Below are 23,989 nucleotides of genomic sequence, written 5' to 3'. Positions count from 1 at the left end.
CACACAGTTGCTCAAACCAAAACCCTAAGCATTCATTGTCCTTGACTCATTCTCCTCTTGTGCCCTGCACCCTCTTCTGTTTAAATAACTCTCAAAATGTTCCTGCTTCCCCATCCCCACTGCACAGCCACACGAAGGCACTCATTACTTCTCAGCTGGATTATTGCAATGACTTCCTGAATGGCCACCTCACCTCCACTTCAGTTTATTTTCCAAACCTTCTAAAGTACAAATAGGATCATGTCACAAAACCACCATTCACCAGCTTAAAAATGGTTAGTGGTTGTCCATTGCTCTCAAAATGAAATCCAAACTGCTTAAGAAGGCATAAAATTCATTATTGATCCAGCTCCTGGCAAACTCTCAGCCTCAACTGTACTTCTCACTCACTCACCATTCCTATGTTCCAACCATACTGTACATTTGGGTGTTCCTTAAACTCTTCAAGCTTTCCAGCATTTCTAAACCTTCACATTTGTTTCCAACTTCTTCAATTCATTCAACAAATATTTACTGAGCATGTACTATATGCCAGACACTATGCTAAGTGTTGGTATAAAGCAGTGAGTGAAATAGATGTAATTCCTATTCCTTTCTGATTGGAGAGGCAGATAAATAAATTAATTTTAAAAATCTATAGGGCTTCCCTGGTGGTGCAGTGGTTGAGAGTCCGCCTGCCGATGCAGGGGACACGGGTTCGTGCCCCGGTCCGGGAAGATCCCATATGCCGTGGGGCGGCTGGGCCCGTGAGCCATGGCCGCTGAGCCTGCGCGTCCAGAGCCTGCGCTCCGCAATGGAAGAGACCACAACAGTGAGAGGCCCGCGTACCGAAAAAAAAAAAAATCTATAATTAAACATAGGGATTTGATTGCTTTGGATATTTTGAAAGAGAGTGGACATATGGTGTGTGTGTTGGAAGGAGATTGATAGTCATTTTAAAGTAGATATCTGGGGAAGGCCTTTCCAAGGAGGTGAGAATTTAAGAACAAAAGAATTGTTCTGTCTGTAATACACTTTGCCATGCTTTTTGCTTGGTTGACTATTTTATCCTTCATTATTTAAAACTGAATTCATATTTTGCTTTCCCCAGGAAGTCCTCTCTGAGTTTATCTATTTGGGTTAGGTCCCCCTTTTTATCAGAACATTCTTTTCATAGTTGTATTGTCTTATTTCTTGCCTGTCTCCTCCTCTAGATGGGAACTCCCTGAGGTAGGGGCTGTGGCTTTCTGATCTCTATCATGTGGCATCATACCATAACATAGTTTGTTAAATCAGATAACAAAGAAGGACCTGCCTCCAAAAAATGTGCAAAATAATTTGGAAACTCAGAATAGGTAGACATTTCCATTATTTAGGGGATCAGAAAAGTCTCTGTGCCAAGTTAAAGAAGCAAGGATAGGAAACATTTTGACAGTTGGAGATTGGGGTTGAGAGAGAGAGAGAGAGAGAGAGAGAAGTGGGGAAGGTTTGCTGGAGGGAGAGGGGTGGACAGCTGTGTAAATGGAAAACAAGTGTGTTTGGGAAGTTTCATTGGACCATAAGGCATGTGATCAAGAAAGTGGGTGTTACGAGCAGGAAATGCAATTTGGCAGGAGATGGAGAGGAGAGCCCTGGAATATAAAATTAGAGTTAAGAATGAATTCTTTCTTAAAAATAAATTATATATTTGTAAAAATGAAAATAAGAAACATGTAAGTTTAAAGCAAGATAAAACAAATTTCCCTCAACCCATACATAACTCAACGTCAGAACTAGAACATATCCAGTGCCTTGATTTCTCTACCTTGTGCACATCCCTTGGTCTATCTCATTGCCTTCCCCCAAGGTAAACACTCTCCTACATTTCCTGTCTTTCACTTCCTGTTCAAAACCAAAATACTGTTATCAAGCACAGGTGATAAAAATATATTGTTTCATTAGGGATTTTAACATTGTAAAAACGGTATGTTGTATATAGAATTCTGCAACTTCTTTTTTACTCAAAATCCATCCTTTGTTAAGCCACTATTAATTTATTCATTTTTACTGTTCTACAATATTCTATTTTATGTACATACCACAATTTATCCATTTTCTTGTGAGTACTGGGGTAGTTCCATATTTTTTGCACTTTTGAACAATACTGCTACAAATATTCTTATATGTATCCTTAGAAGGGAAAATAATGCAAATTTTACAGGGAATGCAAATTCATAAGAAAATGCCAACTTGTTTTCCAAAGGAAAGTAGGCAGAAGATATGAACAGGTCTTCTATAGAAAGACATGAGGGGTGAATAAACATATTAAAAGAGGTTCAACATTGTTAGTAATGAAGGTAGTGCAAATCAATACCACAATGAGATAGTATCTTATACCCAATAAATTGGCAAAAATTAAGAATTCTTTCTGTGTTGGTGAGAATGTGGATCAGTATTCCCTTTAAATACTGCTGAGAAGAGTGTAAATTGGTACAACCACTTTGGAAAACAAGTTGGCATTTTCTTATGAATTCGCATTCCCTGTAAAATTTGCATTTATTGTATTTTCCCTTCTAAGTATGCACGTGATTTATGATTGTTGCTTTCTATATCTTTAAAGAAATCTTTATCCCAAGATCATATGATATTCTCCCATATTTTCTTCTAAAACTGTTTAACTTTTTGGCTTTTACACATAAGCCTTAGATCTACCTGGAACTGATTTTGGCATTTTTAGTGAAGTAGAGATCCAGTTAAATTTTCCTCCATGTGGGTAAATGTTCTAGCATGATTAATTGCATAGCCCCTATTTTCCCCATTTCTACAATGCCATCTTTGTCATACTAAGTTTCCAAAAATCTGAAGATCTGTTTCCATGCTCTGTGTTCTGTCATTTTTTTTTAAACATCTTTATTGGAGTATAATTGCTTTACAATGTTGTGTTCGTTTCTGCTGTATAACAAAATGAATCAGCTATACGTATACATATATCCCCATATCCCCTCCCTCTTGCATCTCCCTCCCACCCTCCCTATCCCACCCCTCTAGGTGGTCACAAAGCACTGAGCTGATCTCCCTGTGCTATGCAGCTGCTTCCCACTAGCTATCTATTTTACATTTGGTAGTGTATATATGTCAGTGACACTCTCTCACTTCATCCCAGCTCACCCTTCCCCCTCCCCGTGTGTCATTTCTATCTTAATTGAATTGTGATCTGGAAGAGTAGTTGATATAGTATTAGTACACTGAGGAAGTAGCTGGTATCAGTACTTTGACATATTCTGTGACATGATTCATGCCTAGTATATGGTCAATTTTATAAATGTTCCATGTGTACTTTAGAAAAATATGACTTCTCTAATTGTTTGATACAAGGATCAACTTATGTCCTCTAAATCAAATACTTGGCTTGGCCAAAAAGTTCGTTCAGGTTTTTCTATTGTTATGGAAAAACCCAAACGACTTTTTTGGCCAACACAATATGTGTTAATTCTCTTAACAAAATCGTTTATAGATTTATGGATTTTTAGATGCTTGATCCATTAATATATGAAAGAAGTGGGTTGAAATCTCACAGAAAGATGGTAGATTTGTCAGTTTCTTCCAAAAGTCTATCATTGTTTTCTTTATATATTTTTTTCTTTTTTCTGTATTTTATATATATATTTTTTCTTTATATCTTTATATATATTCTAAGGCTCTTTTATTAGTTGCATACAAAATTTTAAATATCTTCTGGTGAATTAAATGTTTCTTTTTAGGTTGTAGCCATCTCCATTCCCCCTAATATCAACACTATTAATAACAAAAATAATACTTATGTAGGTCTTACTGTGAGTTAGTCACTGTTTTTAGATTTAACATGTATTAACTCATTCAATCTTCACAACAATTGTGAAGTAAATACTATTATTATACAAATTTTGTAGAAGAGAGGTTGAGACACAGAGGTGAAGTTATTTGCCCAAGCTCATAGCGCCAGTAAGTGGTAGAACCAGGATTCAAACCCCAGCAACTAGACTCCCAAACCATTCTCTTTACTACAACACTAAGCTAATTTCCTAGTGATGCTTTGTCTTAAAGCCTAATTTGCCCAGTCTTATACCTACCTGACCTTTCTTTTAGTTAGTATTTCCCTAGTATACATTTTTCATCCTTTTTCTGATTTCTATATTCTTGTTCAATATGTCTTATATAAATAGCATAGAGCTGAACTGCCTTTTAAAAATATCTAACATGATGATACGTCTTAACTCCTACCTTGCCCTAATGTAAAGTTTAATCTTCTGAAATATCGTGGTGCTGATAGCATTTTCCTCAGGACAGACTTGTCTTCTGTGCTTGCATACTGCTTACTGCTCTGTCTGGTTTCAGTTTATTTGCTGGGGGCTATTAAGGTATAACGTACAGGACTTAATCTAAGTGTAAAGTGTGGCAATTTGTTAAAACAAACCAAAAAAAACCTTTATCCAGGATCTAGCAGTTTGGTACTGGAAGGGCCCTATCAGAAAATTCTTTTGCCCTACTGCCAAATAAGGAAGTCCAGAACTGTGGGCAAGAGGACAATGTAATCAGAGCCACACTTCAGGAAGAGTAACTAGACCTAGACCCTCTGCAGAGTGCTTTGGAGGGAAGGTCGGAAGTAGAACATTTGTTAGAATATTGTTAAAGGCGCTCAGATGAAAGATGATCACAATGTGTTTTGGGGTGGTGAAAAAAATGAAGAAGATATTTTAAGATTAAATGATATTTACCAAGTCACTTAACCCTATCAAAATCTGACCAATTTCTTTTTCATGTGATAGAGTAAATCTTCTGTAGTTTGGCCTCAGAGAAATCAATTATTAAAGACATTTGTAGCAGATGGAACACTGATGGAAAATAGCAGAACTGGGGATAGGAAGGGAGATGGAAGATGATATCTGAGTTCTTGTCAGCTTGGCTAGTTTGCATGTCATGTGCTGGTACGTATTGGGTTGAAGAGATGCCTAAACAACTCTGGATTCAATTGTTGCTAGACAATCCGGACCTCTGATTTTCATTTCCTTTTGTTCGTTAGAATTTCCCCTACAGAGTCAGCAAGGGAAGGAAAAAGAGGGGAATCTTGAAAAAGACACTAGAACAGCTTCTACAACCTGGTCCCAGTGGGCCCTATGGCATGTCATGTTACTTCTCTGGATCTTCGTTTCTTAACCTGTGATATGGCAAAAGAAAAACAATCCTCATCCTGCCAAATTAATTAAGCTCTCTAACTAGATCCCTATAAAAGCTAAAATAAGTTGACAAAGAATGGACTGTCATGGTCACATGGTTAGCATGGGTAAAAATTAGTATGCCTTTTCTGAAAATAATATGTTGTTTTATAATCATGAAAGAAAATAAGCTGTTAAGCAGGCATTTGCTTTGCCTGTTCCCTGCCCTCACAGCTATGGCTCCTAAGAAGTCCATGCACCAGTTCTCATTAAACACTTGCTCTGTGCCTAGCGCTGTGCTGAGCTTGTGGTAGGTATATCTGGAATGTGTGTGTCTGGATCCCATCTTTAGGGAACCTAAAGTGAAGAGATAAAATGAGTGAACATCAGACACTTAGAAAAGAAGTAACTGCTGAGCTCCTTGTTATAGACTCCAAAGGCAACAGACATTGAGAAAAGAGAGTGATCGGAGATCCCTAGACGAGTCCTGGAAGTCTTCTTAAAAGCTTTCCCTAAGCTGCATCTTTCTTTTTTATTGAAGTACAGTTGATTTACAATATTGTGTTAGTTTCAGGTGTACAACACACTGATCCAGTTATTTTTTCTGATTACATTCCATTATGTTATTATAATAATGAATATAATTTCTTGTGCTATACAGTAAATCCTTGCTGCTTATCTATTTTATGTATAGTAGTTTGTATCTGTTAAACCCATATTCCTAGGCCTTATCTTTAATGCTGGTCAGATGCTGAGTCCCTGATATTCTGTTGGACCTTGTGACCATAATCTGAAGGGAATTGTGACACAATGTCACTGAAAAAATTTGAAAATCCTCTGACGTAATACTCTTGTGGTTATAATTTACCCAGTGAAAAGCTGTGTTCTGATGTGCAGACACCATAGACATACAGATGGTTGATAGAGGAGGGGCCAGTTTTGCTCACGTCAATGATGAACATATTGGTTACTTTGTCATAGCAGCAAAGTAAAGTTTTAAAGCAGCAGGCGTGATGAAAGACCACAGACTTTGGAGTCAAACACACTTGGATTCAAAGCCACTGGGTTCAAAGCCACTATTTCTGTGACCATAATAAGTTACCTAGATCATCTCTTTCCCCCTTTGTAAAACTTTATGAAAGACTACTTTAAAGGACTGTTGTAATACTTCCTGTAAAAAAACACATTAGTTAACATATGTAAAATGCCTAGCATAAGACTTGACACATAGGGGCTCAAACCATATTGGTTCCTTCTATAATACCCTCTCTCCTCTCTGCATCCTTTTCTGCTAATGCTAAGTACTAGTTGGATTAGTCTTGTCCCACAGTGTAAGTCCATTTTATCATTCACGTTTTAGAGGTGAAGAAACTGAGGCTCGGAAAGGAGAGGAAGTGTGATTATAAGCAGGTTGATTTCTTGCTTCTGGCTTCAAATTTTTTTTTAAATTTAAGTTTTATATTGGAGTATAGTTGATTTACAATGTTGTATTAGTTTCAGGTGTACAGCAAAGTGATTCAGTTATACATATACATACATCCATTCTTTTTCAGATTCTGGCTTCAAATTTGGATTGCCACAGACCAGGCGTTGGCAAGCTATGGCCTGGGGCCCAAATATGGCCGGCCACTTGTTATTGTAAATACAGTCGCAATAGCAGAGTTGAGTAGTTACCATAGAGATGGCATGGCTTGCAAAGGCTAAAATATTTACGCTCTGGCCTTGCCACAGATTATCAAAATATACTTCTAGATGACTTTTTAATTTTTTGGTAAAACACAGTTGCCCAGAAAGTATTGATTGTTCCGTAAGGGTTTTAGTTCAATCTTAATTTACTTGCTCAAAATATTTTTCTTCTCAGTGATGAAGATAAACTAAAGACTTGGAAGCCCAAGTTTTTGATATCAAAGGGAAAAAAAGGGAAAAATGGTGCTAAAGAATCAGAAAGGTAAGCACAAAAGTACACTTAAATTACAGCTTATCTGCTGCGATTTATACCCCTTACTAGCTGTGTGGCCTTGGGCAGGTCATTAAATTTGACTTTCAGGTTCCTCATCTACAGAATGAGAATATTAACACCTACATTATAGTACAACTGAGAGGATTAAAAGAGAAAAAGAATATGAAAGTGTAAAGTGTCACACACATTTATCTTTATCATTCCTGCTTTTGGTGGACAGGGAGCAAGAGAAGAATTCTAGGCACTCCTTATCAAATGATGAAAAATTTCCAGTCTTCCTTTGGGCAGTAGGAACTTCTCCCCGGTAAGACAGAACTTAAATAATACACCGATTAGGACTTAAATGATGCTTTGAGAAGAGAAACTAGGTATCATATAGTAAGACGGATCTCCCTAAAATACAATATAATTCTAGTTATCACTACATTAGTGTTAGAAATAAAAAAGAATGTTTTATTGATTCAAGATCTCACCTTTATTCATGTGATTCAAATTCCCAGTTGGCTTGGTGGGGCGGTGATGTTTTTTATTATCTCTGATGGTCACTTAGTGCTCTGTGCTTCAGTCTTCTCAGTTGCTGGGATATGGGGCAGGAGCTGAGGCACTTTGTTTAACAGGTGTCTTGGGGAAATCCTTGTCTAAATGGTCATTGAGCTGGGAACACTGCATGGTCTGTCTGCTCTGAGAAATCTGTCTAGAAAAGTCCTACACGGGCACCCCAAAAGAAATCAGACATCAGTCTATACCAAATTTAAACTCAGAGGATGGCATAGGATGGCCCTTCCCTTAAGTTTGTTTTAAGTTTAGACTGGATGTAATTTATTTTTCCCAAGTTGGAAAGGTGTATTCATTAGATGAGAAGAACATCCTTCTACCTTAAACTTCACACTTTTACTTTTGCTTAGCATAACGAAACAGAATTCCAAGAGATGAAATAACAGTGAAATTGTTTACCTTCCCCACCCCAAAAAAAGCTTTTTAGTATTTTAATGTCTATACCTAAGTCTTTTTAGGAAACAATCTTCTCGTGCTTTTTTATTTCTTACAACAAACTGATATAATGGTTTACTTTTTTTCTCAACTGAGTAAATTTGAAAATGCAATATTGAGTCTATTATTATTCCTGTAAATTGATGTATGTTTTCTATGTGTTCTTTTTAAATGGTTTCTACCATAACTTACTCTACCAATAAGAATTACTTCCTATATTAGTGCAACCCTTTTATTATCCCTTTATTAATCAAAGATGATGACCAGTTTTTAGAGAAGTCTGGGGAAGGGTATCCCTGGTATAAAGGCATAGAAATTACAGCCCACCTTCCAAGATGTTCCATGTAGACTTTGAATGTATATGGAAAAAGGCAGCTGGAAAGGTAGGTTGGGGCCAGATTATAAAATGCCCTGTGTACCACACTAAGGAATTTGACTTTATCTTATAGGCAGTAGAGACAGATTGAAAGGTTTTAAGCAAGAGAGTAACATGATCAATTAAATTTTAGAAAGATGACTCTGGAGGAAGGTATGCAGATAGATTTGAGGAAGGAGAGGCAACGGGAAGATGGTATAAAATTAAACACATAAAATTATATCTGAATTTATCCTGAAACAGAATGAGTTTATGGCTTTGGAAGCTTAGAGTTTTATTATAATACACTTCACTCTACCTGCATATTTCTGCCCGCTTATCTCCCAGGAATTTCTTCAAAACCAAGAAGCAAAACTTAGAAAAGAACAGAATGGAAAGAGAAGAAAAACGTTTTAGAGAAAGATTCGAGGTACGTTCTCCTCTGAAAGTAAAAATTAACAGTAAGAGGAATTTCTTTTTTTAAAGATTCTATAAGTGTGTTGCACGTCTGCCTTACTCGGGTTGACATGATCTTTCATTAAACATCTGATATGTTAATTTTTTCCTGATACATTTCTGTATTATCATGCCTTCGTACATGCTATTTCCTCTGCCTGGAAAAACTGCTAAGTCATTCTTTAAGGCTCTGTTCAAATGTCACCCACACTTCCCCAACTCAACCAGACAAAGTTACTCCCTCAGCACATTTCATACATCTATTACACAGTATCCGTTATAACACTGATCAGGGATATTACTGTGTGTGTGTGTGTGTGTGTCTGTGTGTGTGTGTGTGTATTCTGAACTAAAGTCTTGGGTCCCTTCTGAAGAAGAGATTTTTGTCTTGTTCAAGTTTTCCCTCCAGCTCCCAACATAAAAATGGTCACACTAAATGATTAAAAACTTCTTTCATTTAGAGTCCATAGAGCATTTTTCTATAATTGCAAGGTTCAAACACTCCTCGCTTTTGATTTCATATACTGTCACAGTGAGAATTTATTAATTTTAAGAAACATACATTGAACACCTTCCATGTACCAGACATTGGATTGAGAGAAAGTATGCATCCCACTCATGGAATCTGTCCAAATTACTACTTAGCCTAAAATCTTTCAAAAGTTCCCCATTGCCAAATAGATAAAGATCAGGTTTTCTTAACATGAGATATAAAGCTCTTCATGTCATGACTCTTGCTTGTCTTTCTGGTTTTATTTCCTGCCATTCTTCACCTTGCGCTTTGTGCCTTGGCCACAAATTGTTCATAGTTCTGTTTCCTGAATGAACGTACACCTTTATCCTTGCCCTGCTATTTCCTTCCTCTAGGCATTTATCTGGTCTGTTCCAACTGTCTGGTGTACCCTTGCTACTCTTCTCCATCTGACTAGCTCCTGTTCAGTTATGATGACCTAATCGAGGCATCTCCTCTAGGAACCCACACTTCCTGATTAAAGAAACTACATACCTATATACCTGAGCAAACCTCTAGCTTATCACAAAACATTAGCATTATTGCAATTACATGTTCATCAATTAAACTATGAGCTCCTGGAGGACAAGGGTATATTATCTATCCTTATATCCATACACAGAGCAGAACAGGAGTACCTAATACTGTGTAAATATCCAAAAACGTTTTTGGACTGAACTAACATAGGAACATAAACAAACCCCTCATAATCATTAATAAATTCTGCTTGGACCAAAACTGATTAGGGTAACTATATCTAGGAATTGTGATATGAAATTATTTACTGCAAACTGTGATGTTATTTGATTAGCTGAAAAACAAGTGTGTAACAATTACTTGTTGAAAGGACCCTACGTTCCATCTAGTGCCCCCTACTGTAGCTGGGACACTCTGTGACACTCTCATATGGGACAGAAATCCCCATTCTCATATGTACGTGAGTCTCTTCTTCCTAATCACCTGTGGTGAGTTTCCTTGATATATCTTTAGAAAAACTATACAGTTTCAATAATTTTTATTCAGCTCAAATCACAAAATATCGGGTGCCCCATTTGTACCAGGCATTGAGGGTACAAGGATGGATAAAACTGTTTTCCATTTTCAACTTATGAGACAATATGTTAATCAGAATCCATAATAGGGGTATATACAAAGTGCAGTTAAAACAGTGAATTATACATGAAAGTCTTCACAAAAGGTACCTAAGAAAGAAGAGTATTTCAGGCAGAGGAAACAGTAGGAGCAATGGCATGGACATATGTAAGGTACACGGCACATTCAGGCTTATCACATAGCTTGATGTGGCTTCAATAAAGGGGACAGAAACGGGGGGACGGGGAATGATGGTAGGCAAAGGACTCTGAATGTCAAACTAAGAAATGTGGATCTTACCCTGAATGAAGAGTTTCTAGGACTTTATAAAAAAAGAAGGTGACCACCTGATCAGATTTACATTTTAAGAAATCACTGTGCATTCACAGTGAACAATGGCCTGGAAAGGGTAAGATCACTCTGTTAGGCAAAAGAAAAATCTTGCGGATTAGATCTCATTTGGTATAGGTTAATCATAATTTATCATCCAAATTCAGGACACTTCTGAGAGTGGAAGGAGGCACACTTAATCACAGTAAGTATTTATAAATAGAGACATTAACTATAAGTAGAGACTATCCCAAGCAAAGGAAGATGTTTGGCCACCCTAATTTGGTGAAGCGGACATCTGTAAATATAAGCTACATATTCTGGAACTATTATTTTCCAGTCAATGGAGTTCAGTACATTAGAAGGTGGTGTACCTGTTGATGTATGGGTTGGCTAGTTTACCACACAGAAAAAAACTCCCCTGAGGTCAGAAATCAAATTCCTCAGTTTTTTTCCACAAATGCTCGTCTTTAACCACCAAGGGAGAGTGGGAATTGCCCCACACATCTTTAAAATGTGTGTGCTACAGCTGTATGTATATAAGAATATATGAGCCCACCAGAGAGGAAGGGTAGAAAGAACAGCTAGAAATGCTGTGTGTAAGAAAGAATTATAAACTCTAAAGCACGACACAAAGAAAGAGGTTTCTCTCTTTCCCTCTTTTTTTTTTCTTTTTTAACTTGTCCTTTCCCAGGTTTGGTGGTGACTTTATTACTGCAACAGTGAACGTACCATTCATGGTACTTAATTTATACCAATGTTAACACCTGCTCACCCACCAGAATTCATTCTAGTACAATTAGATAATGGGTGTGAAAACACTTTGAAAATATGATCGTAACAAACAAATGTAAGAAAGATTGTGATAATAATAAATGTACCATTATTTCCTTAAATAACTTTTCTTTCCCTGAATATCTTCCTATTATTTTCTGTCCCTTAGTCATTAGTTAACTAATTAATATCTAGCATCTTGAGTTTATTTTGAGGTTAGTATAGTATGTCTTCCGTTAATTTTATTACAATGAAAAAGAATGAAAACTATGCAAGCACATTCCGATTAGGAATTTCTCCTTTCAGTATGACAAAGAAATTACTGTCATGAACACAGCAGTGGCATGTTCCAATAATTCAAGAAATGGAATATTCGACTTGCCAATAACCCCTGGAGAAGAACTGGAAGTCATTGATATCACTGAAGAAAATCTAGTGATATGTCGCAATTCTAAAGGCAAATGTAAGTTACTGGCTTATTGCCCATAAGATTTCAATCACTGTTTTTTAAAAAAATCTCAAAGCATTATAACTTTCAGATTAGTAATAGTGATTTTTATTTCTACAGATGGATATGTGCTAATTGAACATCTAGATTTCAAGTAAGTGGTTTGATTTTATACTTTAAATAATAAATTCTAAATACATAATACATTATTATGTCTATAAGTCTCAAGGAAAGACTATTTCATATATTTAAATTCAAGAAAAGTTTTTCAATATGCAATGCCCTATTCTATAAGGATTACTTGGAAGAGACTACTTTTGTGTCTGCCGCTCCTGAGGTTATCAAACTTCTCTACGGAGCATATTTATAAACATTTTAAAGGAGCATAAAAAAATTAAACTGGGGTCTTCCCTGGTGGCGCAGTGGTTGAGAGTCTGCCTGCCGATGAAGGGGATGCGGGTTCATACCCCGGTCTGGGAGGATCCCACATGCCACGGAGCGGCTGGGTCCGTGAGCCATGGCCGCTGGGCCTGCGCATCCGGAGCCTGTGCTTCGCGGCGGGAGAGGCCACAACAGTGAGAGGCCTGCGTACCGAAAAAAATAAAAAATTAAACTGGATAAAAAATTCCCCTGAAATCTCCTACTCACTATTCCATGGACCTGTATTTCAAAATGTTTGTCTATTTTTCTTTTTTCTCAGGCATGAAGTTTAGTCACCTTAGGAAGATCAAGATCAAATGGTACAGTCTGCACAAGTGAGAACTCGTTCTAAGGTCTCAGTCCTGCCTCACATCAGTTTACGTGTCAGCATGAGATGGTGGAATCTGTGGAAACTTTCATCAGGAATTTAGAGGAGAAAAACAAACCCTCCACATTTAGATGTTGATTTTGCTCCTAAGCAGTTATCTTTCAATGTCTATTTCAGTATCTATTTCACTGCTGGCTCAAGAGACTGTGAAACAGTGTGTGTTGGCATTCCAGCACTTGTTTAATGAGCCATGTCCAAAGTTAGAAATCACGCCTTATGGCACCTAGTCAGTTGTGCAGATGGTTAGTTTGCTTCTAATGCTTCTAATGTTATTACACGAGTGTTTATAATTTCTAGACGATGTTGTGCGTTTAAATTGGGTGTAATTTAATTCTGAAAAGTAAATAGTATAACCAACATCTTTTAAATATTCCAATTTAAGGTATAATCTCAAAGCAGAAGGACATTTATATACCAATTTTGTCACAAAACTAAAATCAGACAAATGCGGCCCAAAATTGGTTTCTTTGGGAATAGTATGCTAAAAGGTAGTTTTTTCCTAAATTCACCCAACATTTTGAGAATTGCCTAAATATATTTAATAAAATTTAAATAATATATATGCTGTATCAGTTTAAAATAACCATTTTACTTATTTTAAACAACAGAATATTATTTTGTTTATGCCCAAATTATCTATTAAAATAATTCATAGGTATTTTTACTTACAGAAAGTAAAGAAACATAAGTAATCTGAGCCGTAAATAACATTCTATTTTTCAGATGATGTACACTGCCTGTTAGGGTGATTCTGCCCTTCAAGGGTATGAAACGTGGCTTCATCCTTTATACTGTGAGACTATTTTTTAAGCTTCTATATTCTTTTATCTTCTTTTTCTTGTTTCAAATGGCACGTGCCAATAAAGGCCAAGCTTATTCTAGAAGACAGGGATCAAAAGTATTCATAAAGTTTAGAGAGGAAGATAGGTACAGAGATTATTACAAATAACAATTATAACACACAACATACAGGTGACACTGAAGCTTGGCCTTTAAACATATGTTTGTTAGACAAGACACAGAGATGGAAAAATCCATGCTCTGCCTGGTGACCAGGAAGAAATTCAAGGTAAAAGGACTATAGTGTATCTGATAGGAAATGGCAAGTGCTAGAATGGGGTAAGTCAGGGCTAGAATGTGACAGAGTTCACTTGGACTTTTTTTCCTTTAGAGCGTAGGAACCATTCAAAGGTCTTAAGCAGGAAGACAATGCCAGGTGTCCGGAGAAAAAAGGAAAAAAAAATCATGGCAATATGGGTGAAAGATTATGGATGACAGATTAGAACGAGAGGAGACTAGTTAATTTTGCAATATTTGAGGCGTTAAGACCACTAGACCTTAAGACAGCAGCAACAGCAATATATAGTTTCAGGAGCCCCATTAGAGGTAGAAGTGAGAGAGAAAAGGAATTAGGAAGTGACACTGAGATTTCTTTTCTGGGAGATGACATTAAGGCTGGCACCAAAGAAAGACTTAGAATATATTTCTGCTTGGGCCCCCCCCCCGGATTGAATTTACTTCTCAGTGAGAGGCAGGGCAACCAGGCAACAGCAGCCCTCTCCCACACTGTGGGCACGGGAGAAGAGGAGGACATGGGACAGGTATGGCCCATGGGCAAAGCCAGAGGGAGTACCGGGCTCTGTTGAGCAGACACCATTCCTGCAATAACCCTGTACAAAAGAGGATCAAAACCCACATAGCACACTTGCCACCGCACCAAAACATGAAGTATCTTAAATCCTGAGGTGGCAGGGGGACTACATTTTACCTGACATAGGTTTGTCCCATTCCATCTCATCACATGGCCTCTTATTCTAATTCCATGACTCAGCTCTGAGTCTCCATTTCCTCATCAGTAAAGCAGGGCTAATAACAAACACTCACCTTGTCTACTTCTCAGGGTTGTTGTCAGGCTGTAATGTAATAATATAAATAAAAGTGTCCTAAAATCCTTAATACAAAATACTAAGTGTTGTTATTTTTAGTACCTGGCCTTTTCCGAAGTTGGAAGATGCTGATCACAAAAACAGGTTTTTGAAATTCAAAGGTTAAGACTTGAAAGAATGGCTAGGATGTAATAATTTTACATAGATATACTTAACAGGCTTTTGAAACTGAACACTTTTCTATGTTTTCTGAAGTATAAACCATTTGGTCTAACATAAACTAGTACCTAATTACTATTTATTGATAGGGAATACATTTTTAGGAAGAACATTCCATCCACATCGAAGTAGTTGTTTCTGTTTCACCATCAGCCACATTTCTTTCATTCTTTAAATCACGGCACTGACACTAAACTTCATACACTATTAATCGACAAGGTTCTTTAATGTAAACATTATAACTAAAGAAGTTTCAGTAATGTCTCAAGCAAATGTCATCTGTCTCCTAGAAACCCTCATCTAGCAGAACATTTCAATGGAAAAACGAGTGTCTATTTTACTGTTTAATTTTTGCATAAAAAGAAATCATTAAAGATGAGAACACTCTGTTGGCTAAAAGACAGCTTACAAAGGGACTTGACCCTAACAGAGGCTTCCACTGGGCCTCTCATTCATTTATAGGCCGGGCCACCAGCAACCTGTTAACATGCACCACCAAAGCTGTCCCTTCCTCCTTCTGAGTACCTCTGACACACTTGGTCTTCCAAGTCGACATAGCTTTCTCTTGAGCAGGGCCTCTCCCGTACATGTTCAGAACTTTTAAAACATAGATTCTGAGGGGAAGAAGAGGAAGGGCAAAAAGTCAATATATAATGACAAATTCCTAAGAAGTGGTTGTTTCTGGGTAACAGAGTTTGGATGATTTTTTTCAGCTTCTTCAAACTTCCTGTACTCAGATTGCCTACGATAAGCATGTATTACCCATACAATTTAGGAAATAAAGGAAAAAAAGTATTCACTAATAAAAACAAATCTGTTCTTCTAAGTTTGGATAAAGCAAATTGAAATCTTATATAGCTTGACTTTGATGTGTTTGTTTTTAATGAGAGCTAGCATCTATTTTTCAAAAAGTTGCTTTTAGATAGATATATAAATATGGGAGGTGACCATCATAAGCACATAGGACCACATCTACATTGCTTGTTCTCTATTCTCAGCAGCCTTCAGTGTAAAATTTTGTTGTAAACCTGAGGTCTTCTAGGGTGAGCGGAATTTTGGCCTCCGTGATCTCCATGTCCTGGTTTTAATACCTGTAAATATGTTAATGTGACTTGGAAAAAAGGGACTTTTTATAGATGAAATTGTTTGCTACCCAGCTGGCCTTAAATAGGAAGGTTATCGAAGTGAGCCCTATTTAATAGCACGGGCCCTTACAATCAGAAGAGGCAGGCAGAAGAGTCAGCCAGTTAGAGATGTAGTGAAGAAGAGGCAGGCGACATTTGAAGCATAAGCCCCCTGTCACTGGCTTTGAAGGTGAAGGGAGCCATGGACCAGAGAATGATGCTGGTCTCTAGAAGCTACAAGTGATCCCTAGCCAAAACCCAGAAAGGAAATGGGACTGCAATCCCACAGCAGCACAGAACTAAATTCACCACCAACAACTTGAATGAGCTTTGAAACAGACTCTGCCCCAGAACCATGCCCTACCAATGCTTTGGTTTTTCAGCCTGTGTAACTTGATGCGGAAACACCAGCTAAGCCCACCAAACTTCTGACTTACAGAACTGTAAGACAATAAATTTGTGTTGTTTAAGTCACTAAGTTTGTAGTAACTTCTTATGGCAGCAATAGGAAACTAATACAATGGCTGAAGTTAGAAACTACAGTGTACAACAAGGAAGACAAACGTGGGCAAAGATGGTATGGAATCTCCAAGGAATCACAGGAAGCAAAGTTCTACAATGGCTTTGTCTGTAACTATTAATTGAGTTGCAGAATATTAGCTTAATGACTGAACAGAAACAAAACAGCTTTCAAATTAACCAGAGACTTTAATTTGATTTTTGTGAAAAAAGCTTATAAGTAATCAGATGATAGGCTGCTTTTCTCTTTTGTGTTTGTTACCTATGAGTTTGTACAGTGCAAGTATTAACTAGGGAGAACCTATAACTATGAAATGCTGTGTAATTCAAGAAGACACCTTTACCACAGTTGCTGGAAGACATTCTTCCCACTGATCATTTAACACTCACAAAAAATACATAACAAACAAAACTGAACTTTGAATCGATGGTTATTAAAACACAAAAGCACTAAGAGTCTGGTCTTTTTTTTCTCTTCCTGAAATGAATTATAGAAAATGATCCCAATTTCAACAGTTAAAAAAATTATTTTAATAGATATGTAATCAAGTGCTTCGGTGGGTAAATGCATCAGCCTATGGGATTTTTTTTTTTACAAAGATGGGCTAAGAAAGAATGAATGCAAAGCGTTCTTGAAAATTTTCTGAACAATTAATATCCAATCTTACATTTTCTTATGATTGTCATGGACACAACCTAATGGCTGTCAACTTTCAGTTTTGTTTGTTGCACTCAAAAAGTCACTGTATGATATTTAAGCATACATGGTACAGAACACATTCTTCCTAAAACAACATTAAGATTACTATGCTTAGAGCTCACAGTTCTCTAACAATTTTTTACATTAAACACTCAAAACAGCATACAACCATAGATATTTGTGAATAGTCTGGAGAGAAAGCTGTATTTTGGTACATTAAGGCATCTTCAGCCAACAGTTTAAGAAGTTCTGAATATCTGCTGCAACAAAAGACAAATTTGATATTTGGATGTTCGATACTTTCAAGAAATTTTTAAAGTCCCTTAATATAAGAACACCATAATTTGTGAAACTGTGGTCTTAAACATTTTTACCCCTATATTCTTACCACATAAGACTTACCTAAAATCAAGATACTCATCCTATCAATCAGTATCAAAGATCTATTAAAAAAAAGGAAGGGATTTACATTAAATATGATGATAAACCCTGTATTTTAAGCAAGGGCCTTCAGTTTCTCACACACATCTGTGAGGTAGGTTATTATCCACATTTTGTAGATTAAAAAAACTAAATGAGGTTAAATGACTTGCTGCTGTCGAGCAGCCAAACTGAGAATCAGATTCAAAATGAGACTTTGTTCTTTGCTCCGCATTATTTCTTTCCTTTACAAACTTTTTAAAGGGTTGAAATATAAAGATTGCTATTCACTGCATTCATTTTAAAAACATGAAAAGGCAGCCATACTTTTGCCAAGGTGACTTAAAAAGTGAAGCAACATAAAACAAACAGAAAAACACATTTAGTGAACAATTTCTGACAATGATAGTGAGGTCTGGCCAAAGGAACCTGAAAACAAACAGGCAAAAGCAAACAATGTGACTGTTTGTGGAGGACAGATTTAAGGAAAAATAAGAAGAATTAGGGAAAAAACACAGTTTAAACAAGTTTTTGACTAATTATTAGCCCTACAACTCAAGAGAAAAGGCACAATTAATTAAGGTGTTTTTGTTTTTTTAGTGGATCTGTTTTTTCCATCTTAGGAAAATGTTATCCATATAGAAAAATGGACTTTCTTTGTAACAAAACTTAAAAAGGACTTTTAGCTGTGAAAAATGCATGCTTAAATTAGCAGCAAAAATTAAATACGCAGTTCTCCTTGGCTAGAATGTTCCTATTCCTTCCTTGAAATTTTTTTTTCTTCAGTCTTTTTTTTAATACATCTTTATTGGAGTATAATTGTTTCACAATACTGTGTTAGCTTCTGTTGCCCAACAAAGCGAATCAGCCATTTGCACACACATGTCCCCACACCCCCTCCCTCTTGAACCTCCCTCCCATCCTTCCTTGAAGTTTTAAATCGATACAAAGTAGCAAACCGCGAATTAAAAAATTCCCACTGTATGAACCTTGTCAACATTCTCTGTATGTTCAAAAGAGCTGTCATGCTAGGATATTCTATAAGCACTTCACTTTTTTCCTGGAAAGAGCATTCTGCTCTCGGATTTCCTTAATTGCACTTTTTCAAATGTAACTTGAATTTACTTACCCTGCTTTGTCCAAATAACCATGAGCTACTTCCGTAACATCTGAGCCGCTTGACATATAAACGGTAGTTACCAAAAGTCACATACACAATCACGGCTGCAAACTGGCATTGCTATGCAGGCTGGCAGTAAACATTAACATTGGCTCATGAAATTAATACAGCCCCGCAGTCTAACTTCTAGACCCAGCCTGCTTCTTATCAGGTTATGACTGAAAAAGTTTAATTAAAACTCAACATAGTCTAGACTGTGGGTCCTGTTCTTCATGTTATTACTGTTCAGTGGCATCAAGTGCATTATAATTATATAGGGAAAGGCTGGTAAGGATGCCAGCAACTTGCTTAAATAAGATCCACTTTTAAAAGCTCAAACATAAATTACATTTCAAATTTTTAGAAGGTTTAAAAGACTCCATATCAAGCCAATAATAATTAGGTAGTCTGTGAATAGAAATATACTCTACGAAAATAGCATCTTATCATCTAATATGCATATAAAATGAAAAATTATCAATCTGCGTATGAAATTTAGATAAGCCTAATTAAGATTAATAGTCAAAAACTATGATAACTTAAGATAGGCGTTGGGGCTAGTTTTACTTTCTAAAAAAATCTTTGCTATGAGAATCATATAAATAAAGTTAAAGGAAGAATCATGTCCTAAAAAGTTTCTTCAGTATTTTTTAAGCACCCTCAATAACTTAGAAGTACTTAACAAAAATCAATATGCTAATCATAAATACTTACGATAATTACATCTAGTTAGTACAATCGACTGGTTCAAATAATTAAACTAAAAAATATTCAGTTAAGACTACTTCATGTCACTCTAAGACTTGAAAGCAATACATCTTTATTTTTATTACTCAACTATGCAGATATTTCAGTGATTCAGACTGTTTTCCCCCAGAGGAAGGGGGCATATAAAGAGCAGTGATCATCACTGAACACTTGTATGGCATTAAAGCCTTGTGAAGAGCTTTCTGGTCCTGCTTTCTCATCTGGAAAATTGTTAACTCACAAGGTTACTCTAACGTATTAAATAAGTTAATAGACGATATGGAGGGTCTCTGGATCTAAAAATCACTATTAAAATGTATGGAACACTTCCATCACTCCAAATTAGTAATCTTTTGCTTTACGGCAAGTACACGTGACATTTGAACATGTTTGGTTTTCTGGATGATTTTTACCATTTGTATTCCAGGGAGGCAGCTGTATTTAGAAAAATATTTTAGTATATACCTTCAAAACACCTCGCCAAACAAATACAGACCATTCACACTAGTATAAAATCTCTAAATGTGTAAAAAGTGAGCAGTAATACACATCATATGAAAAGGCAGAGAAGACCGAACTTTAAAGCTGAAAGGTAACTCGGAAGTCTTTTAATCTATCCCTCCCACTTTAGAGGTTACAAAAATCAGGCCCAACACAGGATGTGACTTACAAACAGATTGCACAGATCCCTCGTCCAGAATTTTAGAGTTTCTGAGAACTATTATTAAAATAAAGTACATTCCCTATTTTAAAAGTCACAGAGTGACAGAATGATCAGGTAAAGAAGTGCCAAATTGAAACGTGGAGGTCTTTAAAAAGAAATAAAAACAGACAAAACTGTGAACGTGTCTAGCATTTAGATATTGAGATTTCACAGCCATTAACAGGATTTAAATTATTAACCAGTGAATAGACAAACATGCAGTGTCTATGGTAGGCACATTCCAAGATCTTATATTTTATAAATGGAAGGTGCATTGCTTATATTAACTCAATATACTGTACATTTACAGATAAATCCAAATAGTCAAAAAATCTGTAACAGTTGTCTATGATTATCTTCTCAATTACGTCTCATCTAATAAAAAAATCAATCTGTATTCCCTGAGTACAAACTGGCTAGGGAATAAGAGAAAGCAAGCCCAGGATTCTGTAACTGTCCCAGGAAACCTATTTGCAGAAAGGGGAGAATTGTCTGTACTACATATAGCCAATTCCCTGACATGGAATACTGTTATTTCTGAATAATTTAGGCTCTTGGATTCTCTTTATAGCTGGCAAGTATCAAGGAATGCAAACACTAGTGGTTACAAAAGTGTCTCAAAAATTTGTTGATGAAAACAAAAGCCCAACTTATAATAGTCTGCCTCCCTCCGTCCCAACGTATCTAATTTGGGATGTTGTTTGTTCCTTCATTAAAGAATAACAGGAATTAGATCTAAATATTGTGTTCTATATATAAAAGTATTTAGAAAATGTTCACTGACTATACTTTCTGAAAGTAAGAATCAATGTTATTGACTCATTACCCATAGAGCCATAAGCATTAGTTACTAGTCTCTTAGACAACTTTTAGAAGTAACCTTGTTTAAGGTTTTTCAGTTCTCCATTCAACACAAAAAAGAATAAATTTTGCTCTCCACAAAATACCACAACCTGATTAAGAAAATCAAGGTGCTATGAAACAAGTTGTAGACATATAAAATTCTACTAATCCAGCATTCGCTCAAGATGAATATGTCTGCAGGCTAAAATGAAATTATTCTGATTTTGAACCAGATTCTCTCCAATAACTGATAAAGGAAAAGGAAATCTTATTCTTATCTACCCATTATGGCAACCTGGTACAATAATTTTCTCAAAATAGTATTTTTCAAATATGTTTTTTCCCAGGGGACGGTAAGTTTAAAACCATGTTTACACTAATCTGGGCAAAGCAGGATTAAACAAAGTTAAACGGTTTTCTTTTTTTCACAGAAGGACTGGTCAAAGGCTTTATGCCCACATCCTCTGTCATCTTCAAGCAGGAGAGTAACATGCATCATTTTCCAAGCTTTGCTCAATGAAACCCCTTTTCTACAGAGCATCTGACAGAATGCAGTTTGGGAAATGCTGTTCTAGAACCAGTGTGGACTCCATTTCCATGATATAGCTAAGACTTTATCTGTAGCCTAATAATAGAAGCTCTCCTCCAGAATCTTAACATGAAGAAACTGTTCCTACCCCAGGTCTGTCTACCACATACCATATCCACAATTACCCAGTTGACAAGACTGAAATGTGGGAATTTAGCAACTGATTTCTTTCCCTCTCCCTGCTCATTAGCAACAAAGAGTCTCCTATGAAAATGTTCCAGCCCTGTTATGCTGGGCTGAGCCTCCTGTAATCTTCTCTCTACAAACAAAGTACTACGCCATCTACATTCACAGAAGAGCTGTGCTCTAAAACCTTAAGGACACAAGAACCCAAACTGTGACCCTTGGTCCTCCTAAAATTCAACAGATGGCTATCAAAATGTAGATATTCATAAATACTGGCCAAGAGTGAGAAAATAGTAAATAACTTCTTAACTCTTAAAAAACATGACAGTCATCCATTTAAAGCAATTTTGATATAAGTTTCTAACATTTGATTCATTAGACTAAAGAAGCTAAAATGCCACTGGATTCCTTCCTACCGTTTCTCTGTCTTCAAAGTTGTTAGGGATTTTGTCATTGGGAATAAGGAATCAGATTAATTCCTTATTTTGAAGGTCACCCCGTTCATAGGCAAGTATTACGAGGTGGCCCTGTTTTTCCCTAAAGAAGTATTTACACATTTGTTGAGGCCAAAATTATGCCATACCTATATGCAGCAGGACTGCTTTTCCCTATAAAAATATTCACAAAAAAGTATCCTTCGATGCCACTAGGTGGCAATCTTTCAAAGGTTTAAACTTAACACATCTTAACTGCCTGCAACCCCACCCTCTTTCCCAAATTGGCTAATAAGGATTCCCTATATTTTGATATTAAGAAGTCAGGCTTAAAAGTTATATAACACCATTTTTAAAAAGTTCTGCAAAACAGTATGATGTGACACACTGCAAACTCCTGACTCAAAGCTCTTTAAAGACAGACATACTTGTCTTTCATAAACACAAGAGAAATCTGGTCTAACATTCTCATTTGCTTCTTGGTAGAAAACACATTATTTTTGGCAAAGAGAAACCTGTCAAGGCAATGTCACTTTTTGTTTTCAAGAGCTTAATCTTTTATAGGGTAAGTCAGGTGAATGAGATTGTTAATCATAACATATTAAACAAGACAAATGAATAAATACAAATTCGATAAATTATACATAATTTTAAAATTAAATATTTTTACTAAAACAAAATATAATCAATGGGCTATTATCTACCCTGCTGTATATAGGTTTTTTGTTTTTTTTAAAGCCTTAAAAAAACCTGCACAAAGCCAAAAAAAAAAAATGTTTGGTTTTTTCATTTAAAAGCACTGGTGCGAATACATATATGTATATATGTAAACAACACATATATTTACTCAAGAGAGAATTTTTTGAATGTTTAAGGCTTCCCTGCCCTACCAGGTTCAACAGTGAAAGTCAGAGCCTACCAAACTTTGGAAGTACACAAAAGCCCTTAGGGCCAGAACAGTGTTTCAAACTGGATGGCTAGCAACCAAGATATAGAAGAAAGAAAGAGAACCAGAAAAGATTTCAAAGCTGAGTCAATTAGCCACTAAGGATCAAACAATAAACAAAGACAAAGGTGACTAGGGAAGGTGAGGGAGGGGGGTAAATACAGTAACAAACTTCTGATGAATAATTAGCATTATGGGATGCAACAGGATACACACATACACACAGCTCCACACCACCACACACAATAAGAGATCAAAGATGAGAGTTCTCTTTAAGAGACTGTTGACATTTTGCTTTGCTTCATTTAACTGTCTATTTTATCATGCTTGGTGAAGTACAAAAATAAATAGAGTGAAAAAGAATCTGAGAAACGTAGATGTTGAAGGCATGTTGTAAAATGATATATAAGTTTATGAAAAAGACAAAGGTGGATGTAATTCCATATGTTCCAGTACTGAGTAGAACCTTGAAGGCTCTTAAATATGTTATTCAGGAAAATCTCAAGATAAAACCTCTAGTTGGTTATAGCTGTTTTTAAGGAACCTGGAAATGACCGTTACCTGTTTCAGGCCCACAGCCCTTCTGTTGAACGCTGGGCAATATCTGCAAAAATTGCTAGCAGAACTTGGTTTCTGAAATTTGGGGGGCTGGCTCTTAGGATTTCAACATTTAATTACTATCTTACTAATGTCTGGGCTA

At 36.3% G+C, this 23,989-nt stretch overlaps 1 protein-coding gene across 1 annotated transcript in view; it reads left to right on the top strand.

Annotated features, from left to right (window-relative positions):
* Positions 1-12,224, top strand: part of FYB2 (FYN binding protein 2) — a 90,726-nt gene extending 78,502 nt beyond the window's left edge. Inside the window, 4 exon segments of the mRNA XM_065884147.1 lie at positions 7,012-7,097; positions 8,791-8,885; positions 11,925-12,081; positions 12,187-12,224. Of these exon segments, the coding sequence (XP_065740219.1) occupies positions 7,012-7,097; positions 8,791-8,885; positions 11,925-12,081; positions 12,187-12,224 (376 nt within the window).
* Positions 12,225-23,989: the final 11,765 nt, after the last annotated feature.

The sequence above is a fragment of the Phocoena phocoena genome, chromosome 1 (genome assembly GCF_963924675.1).
Source record: "Phocoena phocoena chromosome 1, mPhoPho1.1, whole genome shotgun sequence".
NCBI lineage: Eukaryota > Metazoa > Chordata > Mammalia > Artiodactyla > Phocoenidae > Phocoena > Phocoena phocoena.
Note: the sequence above shows the minus strand (reverse complement) of the source record. Positions and strands in the feature narration are given on the sequence as shown.